The 17,212-nt window shown below is 41.6% G+C and overlaps 2 protein-coding genes and 1 pseudogene across 2 annotated transcripts in view; all 3 read left to right on the forward strand.

The window, feature by feature from the left end:
• The window catches only part of LOC146634559 (protein NLRC3-like), a 188,647-nt gene that overhangs the window by 111,274 nt on the left and 60,161 nt on the right, over window positions 1-17,212 (forward strand). The window lies entirely within an intron of this gene.
• Window positions 1-17,212, forward strand: part of LOC146634561 (NACHT, LRR and PYD domains-containing protein 12-like) — a 133,801-nt pseudogene that overhangs the window by 104,982 nt on the left and 11,607 nt on the right.
• On the forward strand, window positions 1,715-16,156 carry LOC146634563 (uncharacterized). The gene is made up of 5 exons (XM_085377813.1): window positions 1,715-1,808; window positions 1,893-1,991; window positions 4,137-4,139; window positions 15,139-15,231; window positions 15,993-16,156. The coding sequence occupies exons 1-5, from the start codon at window positions 1,720-1,722 to the stop codon at window positions 16,141-16,143; spliced, it is 435 nt and encodes a 144-aa protein (XP_085233939.1). The 5' UTR covers window positions 1,715-1,719; the 3' UTR covers window positions 16,144-16,156.

Consider the following 17,212-nt stretch of genomic DNA (forward strand, 5'->3'; position numbering starts at 1 on the left):
TTTCACACATTTTATGTGTCAAATAAGCTAAAGACCAGCTAGTGAAACTGAAAATACTTCACCACATCTTAGGAAATTAAAAGAAAAAGGTTAGTCATATTATTTCTCTAAAAACCTCAGCGATTCTCCTCTCGGGAATATTTGCTCCGGACGTGCAAACCTGTGTTTAAATAATAAAATCAGTTTAATTATCATGTCAAATCTTTTGAACTCCTGGCTCCATCCAGAGCCTGCATTCTCGGCACGACCTAGAAACAAAACCTGTGTGTTAACCTGAACTTCACATTTCATACTCAGTTTCCCCCCCTGTCCTTCCCTCACTGTGATCCAATCTGTGCTATAAGAAACAAAACTTGAGACAGAACAGTTATCAGTCATGTTCTTCATACAAAATTTCATATTTTTAATTTCATGTTGCTCCTCTGATTGTAATGGTACTTCTTTTAATTTTGACTTTATCAGAGCTAACCAAAATGTGTTTTCTCTCTTTACTTTGCTCCTGTTTTCCTCCAGTACCAGCTAGTATCACCTACCCTTACCGATCGCGCTCTTTTTAATAATTTACTGTTTTAAAGGGAAAAAACCTCAGTCACTTGGAAATAGGTTTGCTTTCTTTACTTTGCTCGGTTTCCTCCAGCACCACCTCGTATCACATGCCCTTTCCCTTGGACCAGTGTTTGTTATTCCATAACTGGATTTGGAATGTGACAAGTCCACCAATCCCCTATATAACTCCTACATTTTTCTTTGGTTCTATTTTCCTTCTATAAAATGTCATTGACTTCTACAGTGGCCTGCTTTGGTTAATGGTAACATCAGTAATATCAAACATTTTCTCCCCTTTAGCATTTGGCATTTTCCCAACAATATAATGTGATACCATCATCTAAACCCAGTCAATAAAACAACATTTTCTTAAAACAAACATCAGCAACACAAAATTAGCCGCCCAAGGGTGGAGTCTGCAGCTCCACACTCTCATGTGAAACTACACTCTTCCCCTCTGGTCTCTCTTGAATTTTCCTCCTAGACTCAGTCTGAGCAGTCAGACCACATATTTCTAAAGCAGCACATGAAGGTGTGGCTCACACACACACAGGTGAAGGAAACAGCTGCAGTATTAAAAGCTGCTTCACTGTCTACAAATATATGAACTGAATGTTTCTTTCAGGCTGTAAAAACCTTATTTATCCTCCATTACAGTCCTGCATTCAGAGCATTACTTCTGTTATATTAGTACATGTATTTTATTCTCATGAACACATGAAACTCTGAGCTGGATTGAATCCATTGAATCAGAGTCCAGGACTCAGACTAAACACACTGAATGTGTCCTGAGCTCGGCCGCTGTTCCACAGTAACTGCTGTCAGAGTCACTGTTACTGAGTTAGCTTAGCTAGCAGAGCAGCTAGCAGTTAGAGTATGAACTCTGTAAGCAGTCAGCTCGGTCCTGGACATGGTTACTGACATAAAGCTGCTCTCTGCAGCCATGTTTGACCTGCTGCTTTGTAGGACTACAGCAATGGAGGATTTGGAGGCTGAACTCGGCTCTGTGACACTTTTTGTAGTGAACTGATGAAAGCTGCATCTCAGATGGATGTTAGTCCAACACATCAGACACGACCTCTGCAGCTCTCAGTTGATGTGCACATGAATGATTTGTGTTTCATCTGCAGGTGAAGGTAGAAAGTGTATGTGAGCTGATGTGAATTGAGCAGCATGGATCAGTGTGAGGACAGAGAGGAGGGAGTCCCTCCCTCTAAAAGCACTCTGTGTGGGGAACATGAGAGCCAGACCAAAGCTCAGAGGTGAGATGACCATCTCTAACTGTCCATGACTCTTCTCCATGTCACAGCTCAGCACTCACATCACTGCTCCATCATTATTCACAGGAACCAGCCTGGACCGCCACCCAGCTCTGTGTCCTCTAAGAGCAAACGGGTGAAGCATTTCTTTCATAATTTAGGGCGAAAAAAGTCATCTGACGAAAAGTAAGTTCATGTCAGTATTAAAATGTTTGAAATTTTAATCAGCTTTTTACTATTTAACGATTTAAATAATATACTATTTACATAGTTTATACTTTTTATGTAATGTATTGGACACATTGGATGTGACACATGTTTCATGTTCACTTATTTTTAGCGTCGAGGCATTGATTTTAAAGTCTCTGCTGCAGAGAGGTGAGCTGTTAAGAACAAGAACTAATTAAGAACACGTCTGTGAGTAACTGTGATGAAGATGTGCAGAGATCTGTGTCCAAACAGGAGAAAGACTGTAAAGACTCTGTGCTTCTAACAGCCTCTGTTAACATATGTGAGGCTGTTTGTTGTTGTTGCCATGGAGCTTTTCACTGTTTGGGTCAGCAGGTCATGTGATCAGGTTTGTTCTGCTGGACGATGGTTCAGTGTCAGGGTTTGTTTGCATTCATCAATAAATATCTAAATAAATCAAAGACTCCATGTTTGTTCTTTCATCATGTGACCTCTGCTCATCCATCTCTGTGTGTATCAGGATACATTTAGTTCATAATACACAGAAAAATCAGAGTTATTACCTGTAATAAATGTGAAAGATTCCTGCAGTGATAACCAGGCAGGACTGAAACACATCCAAGCTGTCACCACGGTAACAGCACCGTCCATCCACAGGTGAGGGGAGGAGCAAAAAGAGGGACTTTGACCATTTTATACTAAAAACACTCAACTAATGTTTCTAATATGAAACAAATAAGCCCACATTAATGTGAGCATTTATTAAATAATAATAATAATGATTTCCTCCTGATCTCATTTCCATAGCAGAGAAAACTGTGGTGTATATTGAGGTGGAGGGTGTGGTCTATGGCTCAGGTGTAGAGTGAGGGTGGGGTGCACCACAGCAGCATGCTGGGACTGCTGAGGGTGGAGGAGGGAGTGATGATGACATCAGAGCTGCAGCACAGAGACCAGTGAACACACAGTCTGTTCATCTTTGCATAGATACAATATACAGCACAATATTGAATGACAGACACGCTGTGGGAGCTTCCACAGATACACTGACGTCAGCATCCAGAGTCCTCCTGCTGCTCCCCCCTCAGAGCCCCGTGATCAGCACCAACACATTCAGTTAGATGACAGAGTCCAGCTGCAGCTAGAATCAGCTCCCCTCTGTGAACAACAGCACAGCGTCAGTGTTTCACACTCAGTGAAAGGAGGAAACAGCAGAAGAACACCATGTGTGCTACGTTTCCCAGGACACACTACAAACTGCACAAATACAGAGCAGCACGTGGAAGGACCTGGAACTGCATTTACAGAGAAAAGACAGCGTGATGTCCTGTATGCACAGGTGGAAGGAACCAAGTCCTCAGCTGGAACACTCGTGTTTGTCCACAGACAGGAAACACAGCAGGAAACTTCCTCACAGAAGTGCAGCTCATGGATAACACACTTCCTGTCAGTCAGGTAAGTCAGAATGAGGCTGGAGCCAAACACAGAAAGGTGTTTTTGTCCAGATGAGCCCAGAGAAGAAACACGAGTGTTCACAGACATCAGAAGCTCAGAGAGGTGAAACATGAGGTTGGAGTCCTCGTCAGCATCCAGAAGAGCTGCTGTGAAACCCTGAGTACTCATGACAGACTCTGATGGCACAAACACATCATGATTCAAACAGAAAGACAAACATGGAGCTCCTGATCCTCCTGCATGAGAACAAGCTGACATGAGCGCTGTGTCTGAGAGTGTCTCCCTGTCACAGTGACAATAACACAGCTGCTGCTCACAGTCATTAAACTGACCTGAGGTCAGCTGTGCTCCTTACATATGAACCATGTGACCTCACATCAGTGCTGTGGATGACTGTAGTCATAGAAGAGTAGAGCTGTAGCAGGTGGTGTGAGGAGGAGGAGGAGGTGGTGTATTCTAGTTAACGCAGTACTGAAACACTCCAGCAGAGGGCGCTGTTAAGTCCTTATTGTAACACAGTTACTGTGTGCAGTTAGACTTCATACATAATCTGCACTTATTTCCATCAGACATGCTGTCAGTAAATGATTGGTTTCTATTGATTCTACTTCCTGTTGACTAGTTTGATGACAGTGAAACAATCACAGCTGATTGTGTGATGATGTAAACTGTTACTGTTACATTCAGTGTGTGTGACATAATGTTAGTGCAGGCTGATAACAGCCTGGTTCTGTTAGAAACACATGAACGTGTCCATAGATCTGTGTGTGTTTAACATGAGAGCTTCAGCCCTGCTGATGTGTTAAATAAAGACATGCAGGAAAACTGATGAGACTCTGAAATAACTCTTTATATTTATAATGTAACTCTGCATCAAAAGAACAACAAAGGATCCCAGACAGGTTTCTGTGAACAAAGACCATTCTGATGTTTCTGTGTTTCTAACAGTTTGACATTATTAGTAAACAGACTGTAGTGAACAGGATTTATGAAGAGATTATATATAAAGATATGACAGCTGTTTCACAAGTTTATCACTCTGTGTTTGGACCTGATCAGTCCAGCTGTTTGCTTGAAACATGTTCATTTACCTGTTCTGTTATATTTATGTTCTTGTCTCTGTTGAAAACACATTTTAATGTCCCTCAGATTTTTCTCCCAGATGAATAAATATAAAAATGACACAAAAGTTAAAAGTTGAAATTCAAAAATGTCTTTTCAAGAGTCGTCTGTCCAAGAGGAGCAGAAACTGCAACAAATATAACAACAGTTATTTAAGGCTGTTTTAAACGGCCACAAAGGAGCAGATTGGTTATAATGCAGCTGCTTCAGAGGAATAAAGATGAAACACTGTTTTTATTTCATGTGTAACACCTTTCAATAATGTGTTGACTAAAGTCTATTGACCAGTATAAGTAAAGACATCACACACACATGGAAACACTGAAACCTGTTTTTGGTGCAGCAGCGGTCCCAGCTGCTCGCCTTTATCTATACTGGGTCGGCTGCTGATCTCAATATAATCAATGTTTAAAGTTCTCAGTGTTTCTGTGTTGCTGCGTATAGGATCTCCCAGCATCATCACTGTGCTGTCCAATCATTGTGTGCTAGGTTACCCTTATAGTGCAATGTGTGTTTGCACAAAGAGAAGCATGTGTGTCAAATATAAATAAGCACAGAACAGAAACAGCTGCTCGTTTCTTCTGTTTAGAGTCAAGTTAGTGTTTTGTGTCTTTGTTTGAGGCCTGATGTCAAGCAGAGGTGTGTGTAACTGCACTGGTCTGTTATATGTGTGAAGTGTGTGCTTCTCTTCAGCATCATCTTTGTCACTGCTGATTCCTTTGTGTCATCATTGGTTGAGAAGAGAGAACAGTTATAACGGAGGAGCAAAAGGAAGCCCTGAAATCTGCATCCAACAAGGAAGTGTTGGCTCACCAGTGATCCCAGCAGAGGCCACTGGTTTGGCTCCAGTTGTTACAGATTCAATGATGTTGTTGCTACAGATACATGTTAGCATCTTTATTGTAGTAAAGTCTTGTAATGTGAAGATAGAAACAAGGCAGGAAACAGCTCCATGATCTGATCTTAATGATGTTGTTTTTATTTCTGTCTCTCAGAACTGGATTGGAAACTCTCAAAGGTCTAAAAACAGCCTCAACCCTCCCACAGAGCAAACTTTACACACGTCATCTTTCAGCTACAATCTTTGTTGCAGGGATCTTCTGCCAAACAAGGCTGAGAGAAGATTTCTTACAGCTGTCATGTTGATGCTGTTTCAATCTTTGGGCAAACACACTCATATATTAGGGCTGATATCAGGGCTGCACAAGTTCTTTGTGTTTGTGATCATGAATAACAGAAGTGTGCCTGTTGAAGATCATGTTTCTACATTATTATATGTCCTGTTATTGTTCTGTGTTATATTCAGCTTTCAGCATCCTTTCCCAGCCCCCTGTTACACCATCCATACAAAGCCAATCTGACTGTGAGCCAATGTGTTTGTTTGTGTTGGATCAATAGATTTGACAGACTTGGTTCATCCAGAGGGAAACAGTCCAAATTCAGATCTAATGAAATGATGGAGGCTGTTTCCTACCACGGTGCTGATGTGTGACTAACAAGGCTCATGGTCTCCAGCAGACAAGCGCCTGGAATGAGGTGAGCTGAGTGTTGCTTTGGTGGGTCGATGCCCACGTCATGCATCAGGATTCATGTTGGCAATAGTTCATATCTCTGTTCTTTAGCCTTCATCACAAAGCTGTGAAGGAAAAACAAACATCTAAAAGGATTTGATGGATGCAAAGTCCACTGAGCTCTTTGTCATTTACAAACTTGTCCAACCAACAAGAGCACAGATGAAAAACACAGTGACAGTTAAAGGATTTTGCCATATATGAGCATAGATTACTTTCATATAGATTTTCAATGCAGGCTTGTGGTGAGCCGCTGGGTTCTGTCTAATAATCATCTCAGCATTTTACAATAGAATAGCTCTTTATTAGCTCTGCATTTATTGTTATTGGACATGAAACAAGGAAGCTGTTTCTCATTGGATGTTAGTTTCATGTTCATCAGGATCATTTTCTAAAGAGCTGATATTGAGACCATTTACTGCACTGGCTGCACATCCTGTCTACATTTCTCTGTGTGTGCTGTGTTTGTCTTTCATGTTTCTCCATATTGACACAAACAGTGAACAGCAGTAGATCTACTCTTCATCTGTTTTAGGCCCAGTGAAAGATATGAAGCAGAAATGGTGTCATTAGGAGAAGAAGAGAAGAACAAGTCCGGTGAGGAGGCAGCAGCTCTTAAAGATGAAACACAGCAACTTAGCCCTGAGCTCAGAGAGCTGCACAGGAACAAGCTCCTCAAGCAGATCATGTCAGAGGTTTGTCATCAACAGGAGGAACTGTTCACATCATAGGATGAAGATGCTGTCAGCTGGATGAAGAAGGTTATTTAATGGCAAACGTTCACACTGAAGTCAAATTGTTGTCGTGTTGAACAGATTCATGTACTGATCGTCTCCAGAATGTTAGAAGAGCTTCAATGAATCATTAGAAACAACTTACAGCTGCACAGTTGTGTCAAACACATCTTTGTGTCATTGTGGGATTGTTGTGTTTCTACATGTGACACACGTCTAAAACATGCACACAATTTGAACACAAAACAGGGACATTTGTTCCCACAGCCAGATGCTGAGAGCCATTTCCTTGTAGTGCTGTGTCTATATATATGAACCATTAGATGTTATTGGAATGATTGTCAGCTTTGATAGTTTCATGTATGTGTAGCTGGACGGCTGTTTGATCCTCGACATGTTTAAAGGTGTCCAGTCCTGAGACACTGGGGGTGGAAACAGCTGTGATGTCATTGGACTGTCACACAGACAGAAGTGCATGAAGTGAGCAGCCGAGGAGCCGCTGATGTTTTGGATTCAACAGCATTTGAAAGGTTGACACAGACACATTTGCACACAGAAAGCTGAATCTGTCATATGCCACAGTGAACTCACTGTTCAGTGTTTTTCAGGAAGCTTCTTAACTGCCTCTGCTGCCAAACAAGCAGCTGATGTCCTTGAGAGGAAGCTGAAGAAGTCTTCAACAACAAATACAGGAAGTGGACTTTCAAATACTAGATTCACTTTAGACTCACACAAGAAATGACTCAACCAGCTGTGTTTGATTGACTCCTTTGACTATATGAAAGGTCAGTGTGTGTCTGTACACAGACTGTTGTGTTGGACTGTTATTCAGTTGTCTGCTGAATGTTTTCAAATGTCTGCATCTCAGCTGTGATGAGGCTGGGGGTCATGGGAGGCCACCATAGCAGTCTCTTCAACATCATGACATCATCATAAATGCTGCTGGACTGTCTGATGGGCTGACGGTGAAAAAGCCGTCGGGAAGGAAACAGAAGACATTTCAGAGGCTGCAGCAGATTTCTGTGATTCGGGGCCTTTTTCAGCTTTATTGGACAGAGCAGTGAAGATAAGTGACAGCAAAGCAGAGGGAGAGAGAAAGGGGGCGTGGCCCGGGTCAGAATCAAACCAGGCCAGCTGCTCTCCACCTCGTGGCACATGGTCACCTGCTCATCCTAGTGAGCTCCACCAGCAGCCCTTTCACACACTTTACACTGTCAAACACTGTGTGTGGACCTCAGCTAACAACAGGCTACATTTAAGTCTGGACTACATGCTTTTATATTGAGGAGATTTTTCACTGTTTTTATTCCATCAGCAGCTCAACATCATGAGCAGCTTTGACATAAAGACATCAAACTCAAGCTGACTTTAAACTACTTTTAATACAGGGGCTCAAAAACAACAACATCTTTATTATATATCAGGACAGAAAGTCATTTCATCTCAAAGGGAAACAGCTTTATTTGGAATAACCAGCACTATCAACTGGTTTGGGATCTCCACCAGTTTCATGTCTTTACAGCTTCTCCAACAAAGTTCCTGTAAAATCAGCATTTTTGTCTTTATTGGTTTGATAGTGATTGATTATTCAGTCCCAATCTGCTGTCATCTAAAGAACAAAATGATGTTTCTATGAGTCAAAAAGCTCCAGATGTTGTCGGCTTCACAAAGAAAACAAAGAACTTAAACACAAAGTGTTTGGAGCCAAAATGTTCCCAAGCTGCTCTTTTTGAAATGGCAGAGGTACAGTGGTGTCTAACAGCACACTGTGGAAGGCAAACATGTTATTGTTGGATGAAACTTCATGAATCCTTTGTAGATTTGAGCTTTTGGAGCCTTTCTTTTCTCTTCAGGTGTACAGATGCTGAGGAGGTGGGTGAAACAGGTGGAGCTGTTGTGATGCTGGCAGAGGGTGTGTCTTAGTAACTCTGTGAGGCAGAACTGGATCCAACATTGTGGATGTGTTGATGTTGGAGCCATTAAGAGTCTCTGGCCACACTGTAGGATTTCCCTTTGATCCACTGTGGGGGCATTTTGGAGTCTGTCAGTGAAACTCTTCATGTTTGTGTTTGACTCCAGTTTATAGAAACAGAGAAATGTGTCATGCTTTTGTTCGGCCTCCACAAATACACACATTTGTTCATTGGTTGGACTTTTTGTAAGGAGACACATTGAAAACCATGTTAATAAGATCTTGTTGTTTCCTGTGGATCCGACACAGAGAGTGGACTTCAGACAGAAAGCGTGGAAGAGATTTTAGAGGCCGTGTGTGGCAACAGGAAGTTTCTGTATGTTTGCTGATCTTACATGTGGAAAACAACACGTGATGTTTGTGAAGTTCTACAATGATCATTGTTCTGACAGCATTTTGAGTGGGAACAGTTCAAACTGAGAGTAGTGGGAGTTATTTACTGATTGAAACAAGCTGAATGTTTCTGTGACGATGAAGATCAGCAGCAGCAGCTCAGCTGATCAATGAATTGACATCTATCAGTCGTTTCATGAGATGAAGTCATCAGCAGACATTTGTTTTAACTGTGTGATGAATGTCAGAACGTCAGGGCTCTGCTTTAGTCACTGCTTGATGATCATTGGCTCATTGTTGAATCCAGGGGCCCAGTCTGACCTCTGACCCTTTGCTGCAGGTCTTCTGTGTTATCTCCACTTTCATGTCTGATCTTCTGCTGTATCGTCCAAAATAAACATCTGGATCATTTGCAACACTTCAGCAGATCTTTAGTTTGGGCAGTACAGCACAAAATAACACATATTGTACTATACTGCCCACTTCCTGATCTTATTGGATCTGTGTGTGAGGTTGGTGAAGGAAACACATGTTTACTGAGTGAATCGCTGCCATTAGGAACTAGTTTTTCATATCACAGCCTAGAAATCACACAGGACCATTTCTGCAAGTGAAAAGTCGTCATTGGAGGAAAATCATTGTAGAGTTTGTGCGACTGTTGTTTGTAAATGAAGAATTGTCCCAACTACATGTGCTGCTGACCTTTGACCTTTCCTTTAGGTGCACAGAGGCGTCTGTGGAAACATCCAGAACTGAGGCAGTGCTACAGATGCTTCAAATAAAGTGGTGTATTATCCATGTTTTCTATGGATCACATCCAGCATCCTGATCTAACGAGCCCCCTTTTTGTGGATTTTAGAGCCTCTGACTTTTGCTGCGTCTCATTTCAAGCACAAGAGCAAGAAGTGGATGAAGAAACGGGGCGAGTGGGGTCAGTGTGGTGCATGTCAGCTGTGCTCACACATGCTTTCACAAAGAACATGTATATTCATTGGCAGCATTAAGGTGCACTTTAGTCTTCATAATAATATTCTGACTTTATTATTGTGAATCCTCACAGTCATGTTGCAGCTCTGCTTTGCTTTAAGAAAACGTTCTACCAGGATGTTACTTTCCTAAACGTGTTCTCCAAATGTTCCAAAGATTTTGTTCTAAGTAGTTCTACATGATGAAACATCCACACTAAGTTTAAGAAGGACACACAAACACCATCTGTCCTTTCATCATGTGTACAAACGTGTTCAGATGTCAAATGTACTGTGAATGGATGCAGATGTGGATCGTTCCAATAAAATGAGACAGTTTTGTAAGTGGATCACAGTCTGAAGTTCATTGAAACCTATAAGAACATGTTATTCCAAACCAACTTTAACCAACAGGAAGAAGCATCAGGGGAACAGGAAACATTCAAACATGTTTCCTGTAAGAACTGCACAAAGGAAGGAAACACAATCCTACACACGTCCTCTTTAAAATGGACGTTTAGCTTTTCAAACATCAGGGAGCTGCAATAACAACACTGTGCCCATTCTGATCAGAGTGAAAGATTTATAGAGATTTATCCATGTGCTGGAAAAGGATTTGATATCAACATATATGCAGATTAGTAGGAGCATTTTCTTCATATTGATTTAGAGTTCAGTACCAGGAATATGTAGAATTAACATCTGTGTGCATGACGAGTGATGAAAATTCAAAGTCAGGCTTTCAAAGGACGTCAGAGTTGGAGTCTCTATCTGTGACTGTCTCAGAGGAACCTGCCTGAGGGATTATTAAAGATCTGTCTATCTAGAAAGACTTGCATTGATTCAGTGTACAATTCTTTCTAATCTGTTAACATCTTCCTCCAAATCCTGTTTCTGCTGCATCAGAAGGGCTCAAACCTCCTGCTGTTTCTACTGGACCATAGATTCTACTTTATGATCATCTTCAAAGATAAAAACGTGAGTTTATTTGTGAACTCTGTGAAATGCATCTGATGTTGAGTTTGAACCAATCCTGTGTCAGCTGCAGCCACATCATTGCCACGTATACAAATGGCTGCGTTCCATTCCTGTTTAGACCTGCTCGCTGTCAATGGGCTTCATTGCATTTCAGACTGCCGGTGGTCGGCTGTGATCTAAACTCAACATGGCTCCTGTGTTAGAAGAGCCTCTGAGTTTAAATTTGCACATTTAATAGTTTCTTTCCAACACTATGGAGCTACCAGCCCAGTATATGTAGCCCACAGTAGATGGAGTTATCAAACTGCACTGACAAACATCAGGACTCATGTTATCCCTACATCCCTACATACAAATATTTAAAAGCATGCAGTTTGCTGTGAGCCTACAACCTAGTTCACTCTCAAAGTTGGCCCTCTCTTAAACTAAAAGTAAACTATATCAAAAACAAGTAACAATATGCACTAAATAAACACTAACAATATATTAATTACATGACAAGTGACATCATGCAGTTTGTGCTTTGACCTCCAGAGGGCGACAAATCAGCACAGACAGAGAGCTCCATTCAAACTTTGCTGCCATCAGTAATAATTCTTCAAATATAATCATCAGTGTTTGAGCAGTTATGATATCAGGGACAATCTAGACATGTGTGACAATACTGAACATGTCACATGACACACCTTAAACATCATGTGATCCACTCCCAGTCTGCACTTTCATTCATGACTTCAACAGGTTGAAATGAGCTTTAAACATCAGTTTAGTGCTGAAATATTCAAACGCTGCAGGAAGAAGAACAACAAAGTGATGACGAATGGTTGTGTTTCAAACAGGCGGAGAAACCAGCAGAAATATATCAACCTGCCAAAGAGTTTGGAGTTTCCGAGGTTCACCCTAACGCAGCACAGTGTTTCGATGCTCCCCACTGTCCTCAAACACCGCATTAGGCTCAAAGTTTACTTTCACTTTCTGAACTTCGTGGAGTGGAGCTTGTTGTTGGTGTGTGAAGAAACTGTAAGTTTGCTTTGTTTCCTCCTTTAACAGTTTGTCTTTAGGAACTTTACTGTTTGTTCAGCTCATGTTTGATTTCTTCACACAACAAACTGTGTGTGTTTGTATTTCTAGTCTCTCCATTAAAGTCAGTGTGTAATGTCTTTTTTCAATGTGTCCGCCATTTCCCGTTAGTGTGTGATCAGAGTCCGGGAATCAGACTAAACAAACTGAATGTGTCCTGAGCTCAGCCGGAGAGCCGCCGAGCTCCGGGTGTTTATATTCACAGGGACAGCAGGAGACGGAGAGCGGACTTTGTAAATTAATATTTAGTATAGATGTGTGTTAGATACAGATTCAACATGGCGGTCTTGAAAATACTGCGTCACAAACTGTTGGCTCCGCGCCAACAGGAAGAAGTTTACAAAACACACAAAAGGTATTGTAGTTCCCTAAAACTGAACTCACAACTAAAACTGGATCTAAAAAAGTTAAAATAGAAATAAAAACTACAAACAAAACTTAAAACTAAATTATTGGTAATGATAAATTAAATGATTTTGAAAACTCAAAACGAAATAACATTTTACAGGAAATGTCCTGTTAGTGTTTTATAGTTTGGTTAAAAAAAGACTGAGTCGCTGCTTTCAAAAAGATCAGTTTTTATTTTAAAATCTGCATTAATCTAAATCAGTCCAGCCTCTGAAATACACCAGTGGGTTTGCTTTTTTTCAGTTTAGGTTTTATGTTTTATTTAGGGAAAACTCACTGTGGAAACTTACTGAAACTAAACTGAATTAAAAACACACGGTGAAAAAGAAATACAAATGAAAGCTAATTAGAAATGACAAAAGTATAAAAACTCTGCTGTCTGTGGATATGTTTCGGGTAGAGCTTTCTGCCCCCCACAGATGCCTTCCTACAATTGTCTGTCAATCACTGAGATCATTTAAAGTTGGTTACATATCTGTCATAGTGTTAATTTAAAGTTCTCACCCTCTTTGTGTTTAGAGACAGCAGGTGGAGGGAGAGCAGAGGACTTGTCTTTGTCTTATCAGACCACAGGTAATCCATGTCCTTAGTCTGCTTGTCTTCAGCAAAATGTTTGTGGGCTTTGTGCATTATCTTTAGAAGAGGCTTCCTTCTGGGACGACAGCCATGTGATGCAGTGTGCGGCATATGGTCTGAGCATGACAGGCTCACCCTCCATGCCTTCAACCTCTGCAGCAATGCTGGCACAACTCATACATCTATTTTCAAAAGACAACCTCTGGATATGACGCTGAGCATGTGCACTCAGCTTCTTTGGTCGACGAAGTTTGTTCTGGGTGAAACCTGTCCCGTTAAACTGCTGTATGGTCTTTGCTACCGTGCTGCAGCTCAGTTTCTGGGTGTTGGCAATCTTCTTATAGCCTCAGCCATCTTTATGTAGAGGAACAATTCTGTTTCAGATCCTCAGAGAATTGTTTTCTATGATGTGCCATGTTACTTCCTTCTCTTCTTCTTCCTTCATGTTTAACGGCAGCTTGCATCAGGAGGTGCATTTTTGCCATCTCCTGGCTTTTAATCGTACTTCACTCCCGAATCCTCAGATCCTCTTGATGAAACCAGTATTTCTCAAAAAACGAAAAACCACCCCTTTCCCTTCACCATGACTTCACTTATTAACCACTTACAAACGTAAGTTCCCTTCCACCACTCATTTCAACCCTCATCACCCTCCTGTGACTTGCATACTTCCTACAACTAAGAAGCCCATGCTCAACCATCTCCATAGCATTGCACCCATCACACAACACAGTCGGATGTTTCCCTATCCTAAAAAGACTACCATTTAAAAAGCAGTGGCCTGTTTGTATTCTACTATAATAACATCCTTCTTTCTCTTTAACCCACTATTCCTCTTAACTGCTATTGTGTTTTGCACCCTATACAAATGTCTTCCTTTTTGTTTCATTAGCCCATTCCCTTGGCCAGAAGTTTCTTTCTGTCCAAACTATACTTTTCCCTTCAGATCTCTTTTGTGAGATACTGTAGATGTAGGAAAAGTTGTTAGTGGAGCTTTTCATTCAGTGATTTCAGGATTCAGTAAATGTGACACGTGTCAGCTCCTTGTCATCAAACTCAGGACTGATCTGTTCATCAGTTGAATCCAGAGTGATTTTTCTGCCTCCATCAATCTGCGGAGGAGGTGGAGAGGAGCTGCTGCTCTCAGTGACACACTGACTGCAGCCTGAGCTCAGCTGCTGTTCCACAGTAACTGCTGTCAGGTGGACACATCTGTTTGACCATAACCTGTTATAATGTCAACAGCTGTTGGAGGTCAGGGGTCTTTATTATTACAGTGCAGGTGGATGCATAGATGTAGTGTAGAACTGAATTAAACCTGTTTGCTTCTGTCTGTGTAAAGATCTTTTGTTACAAACATTGCATCTGCTTCAACAGGAAGTAGTTATGACAACAACAAAAAGGTTGTTGGGTATTCAGACTGATTTAATTAGACAAAACATTCCACATTGTCCATGTTAACACACAAGACACAAACTGTGCACTTCTTATTTTTCTTATTAACAGCGAGTCAGTGTGTGTCAGTGAATGCATCGTGTGTGCTTCACGGCTCCATCTAGTGGACTGATAGTAGAGCACTGATGGCAGCTTCCTCTGCCTCACACTGCTGTCTGACTGCATACAGCTGACACTGAGATGAAGCAGGAAAGAAGCAGCTGATATTTGGACAGCACACATGATGGAAAGGAGGATTTCAGTTGATGTGCACATGAATGATTTGTGTTTCCTCTGCAGGTGAAGGTAGAAAGTGTGTGTGAGCTGATGTGAATTGAGCAGCATGGATCAGTGTGAGGACAGAGAGGAGGGAGTCCCTCCCTCTAAAAGCACTCTGTGTGGGGAACATGAGAGCCAGACCAAAGCTCAGAGGTGAGATGACCATCTCTAACTGTCCATGACTCTTCTCCATGTCACAGCTCAGCACTCACATCACTGCTCCATCATTATTCACAGGAACCAGCCCGGACCTCCACCCAGCTCTGTGTCCTGTAAGAGTGATGTTTCTAGAGGTTTCATCATTGAGTTTAAAGACTCTGCTGCAGAGAGGTGAGCTGTTAGGAACAAGAACTCTCTGATTTAAATGATTTTGATGTTTCCTGGTTTCTAAAATGCATCTCTGTAGCAGAGCAGTGTCTCCAAGGACACACAGGCTCAGCTGTAACTGTCAGTTTATCTGGTTTTAAGACACATTTGGACTCAATTGGCTGTTTTTAACTATGTATTTTAATCAGAGGTGTAAATTCAGACCTCACACATCTGGATCCTAAACTATGATAGAAACAGCTGCTAGCAGTGGGTAGTTTGACTTTGATACGCTGCTCTAGAAAGCAAACAAAGGTTTGTGCAGCTCCTCTTCAGAAAAGTGTTCAGAGAGCAGCTGCTGTATTAGACAAAGGCTCGTCGTGTGATCCCAGATGTGTGTAACAGCTGGATGAAGGAGAACCATCACAGGCACGTCTCCATCCCGCCTTTATTAATGAACTTCCTGTTGCCTGCAGATGACAGGAACACAAAGTGTTTGTGCCACGTGATGCTGCAGGATTTGTTAACATGTCCATGATGGTAACATCTCCTCGTCTAACTGCAAACACATGAGCGCTCCTAACGGCAGCTATCACAGCCACACAGGCAGACTGTGTCTCACTGTTGCATTCAGGGACATTTGTTTTCCTGTAAAAAGCTGAACTCTAATCTAAGACTGTTACTGACAGGAAACAGCTGCATTATCTGCAGTCTGTGTGATCACAGCTGCTTCAATCACTTTATCAGAGAATTGATCATTGAATGAAACATGTTTGTGTCTGCAGAGGTCAGAGGTCACAGTCTGCAGGATCCAGCTGTCCGTCTGTGAGGAGTGACCGGTCCAAACATCACCCTCCACACTTCAGTGCTGAACCTGGACCAACAAGGTCAGAGAACTGTGATGACTCCTTTACATGTTTGTGTTTTCCTGCATAAATATGACCAAAGATTCATTAAAAAGATAAAAATCTTAGACTTTGTCCTGTAGCGCTGTGTGGCAGGCAGGATTGGACCCAAACACAACAGGATGAAGTCAAAGAGGCAGCTTTATTTCAGCTGTGAACATGCAAACAGCAGAAATAAGGAAACATAACTGTAGGTTTGCAGTGAATGAAGCCTCAGCTCGACGCTCCACTTTGTCCCTCTTTTCCTTCTCCAAACAGCCACATCAGGAGTCTCTGATGGAGTTTTAAAATATTTCATTACAAATGTCCAAAGATGGGTTCAGGATACCTGAATCCACAGTTATTAAAGCTAAAATAGTTCACAGGGTTTGGACTTTGTTAGGTGACGAGAGAACATCAAAGTGTTTTTTATCTTTAAACAGTATTTTTATCACTTCAGTTGCTCTCACAGCCCTGTTTGTTATTTTACCAGAGCTCTTATGTTTCACTCAGTGCTCCCACCAAACACCTTGGAGGACACATTAGTGTGATTTAGATTTCAGTGGTGCAAACACCAGTCACACAAGCTAACCCATGGAGGCAGCAGCAGGCTTTGTGTTTGGTAAAGTCTGTTGGCTTAAATTAAGAGAGTTTAGTTTGTTAGCACAAAGAGCTGTCAGCTAAAGCCCCGAATGCACTTTGAATACAGATGAACTGAGAAAAACACTTTAAATACAGCAAACAGTCAAACTGACCACATCTTTTTCTGCTGATCATCCACAGCAGTACATTTAGCATTCATGCTAGCAGCAGGCTATGACTGTCCACTGAGCACCAACACAGGTAGGAGTGAGCAGTGATGAAGCAGGACTGTGGGCAAGTTTGAGCTACAATCCTATTGGCTTCTCAGTTTCTCCAAAGAAAAGGGGAAATATTCTTGGTGTTGTGAAGATGTGAGTTGGTCTTGTTATCGTGGGGCTGGAAGGATGCTGGCAGTGAGAGGCTTTTCATACAGTGTTCAGTAACAGAATGAGAAGAAAGCCACTGCACATGAAACAAGGTGCTCGTAGTGTTTGTTTACTGTGTTTGTGCCACAATGTCAGATCAGTTGTAGATTCACA

The sequence above is a fragment of the Diplotaxodon limnothrissa genome, linkage group LG3, assembly GCF_057381915.1.
Source record: "Diplotaxodon limnothrissa isolate DT_005_m linkage group LG3, D_limnothrissa_male_GT1.1, whole genome shotgun sequence".
Lineage (NCBI taxonomy): Eukaryota > Metazoa > Chordata > Actinopteri > Cichliformes > Cichlidae > Diplotaxodon > Diplotaxodon limnothrissa.

Excerpts from the sequence above, each read along its gene's own strand:
- LOC146634563 (XM_085377813.1), top strand. The coding sequence starts at position 1,720 with ATGGATCAGTGTGAGGACAGAGAGGAGGGAGTCCCTCCCTCTAAAAGC. Across the intron at positions 1,809-1,892 it reads AGCCAGACCAAAGCTCAGAG|GAACCAGCCTGGACCGCCAC; the intron begins GTGAGATGACCA and ends CATTATTCACAG. Across the intron at positions 15,232-15,992 it reads AAAGACTCTGCTGCAGAGAG|AGGTCAGAGGTCACAGTCTG; the intron begins GTGAGCTGTTAG and ends TTGTGTCTGCAG.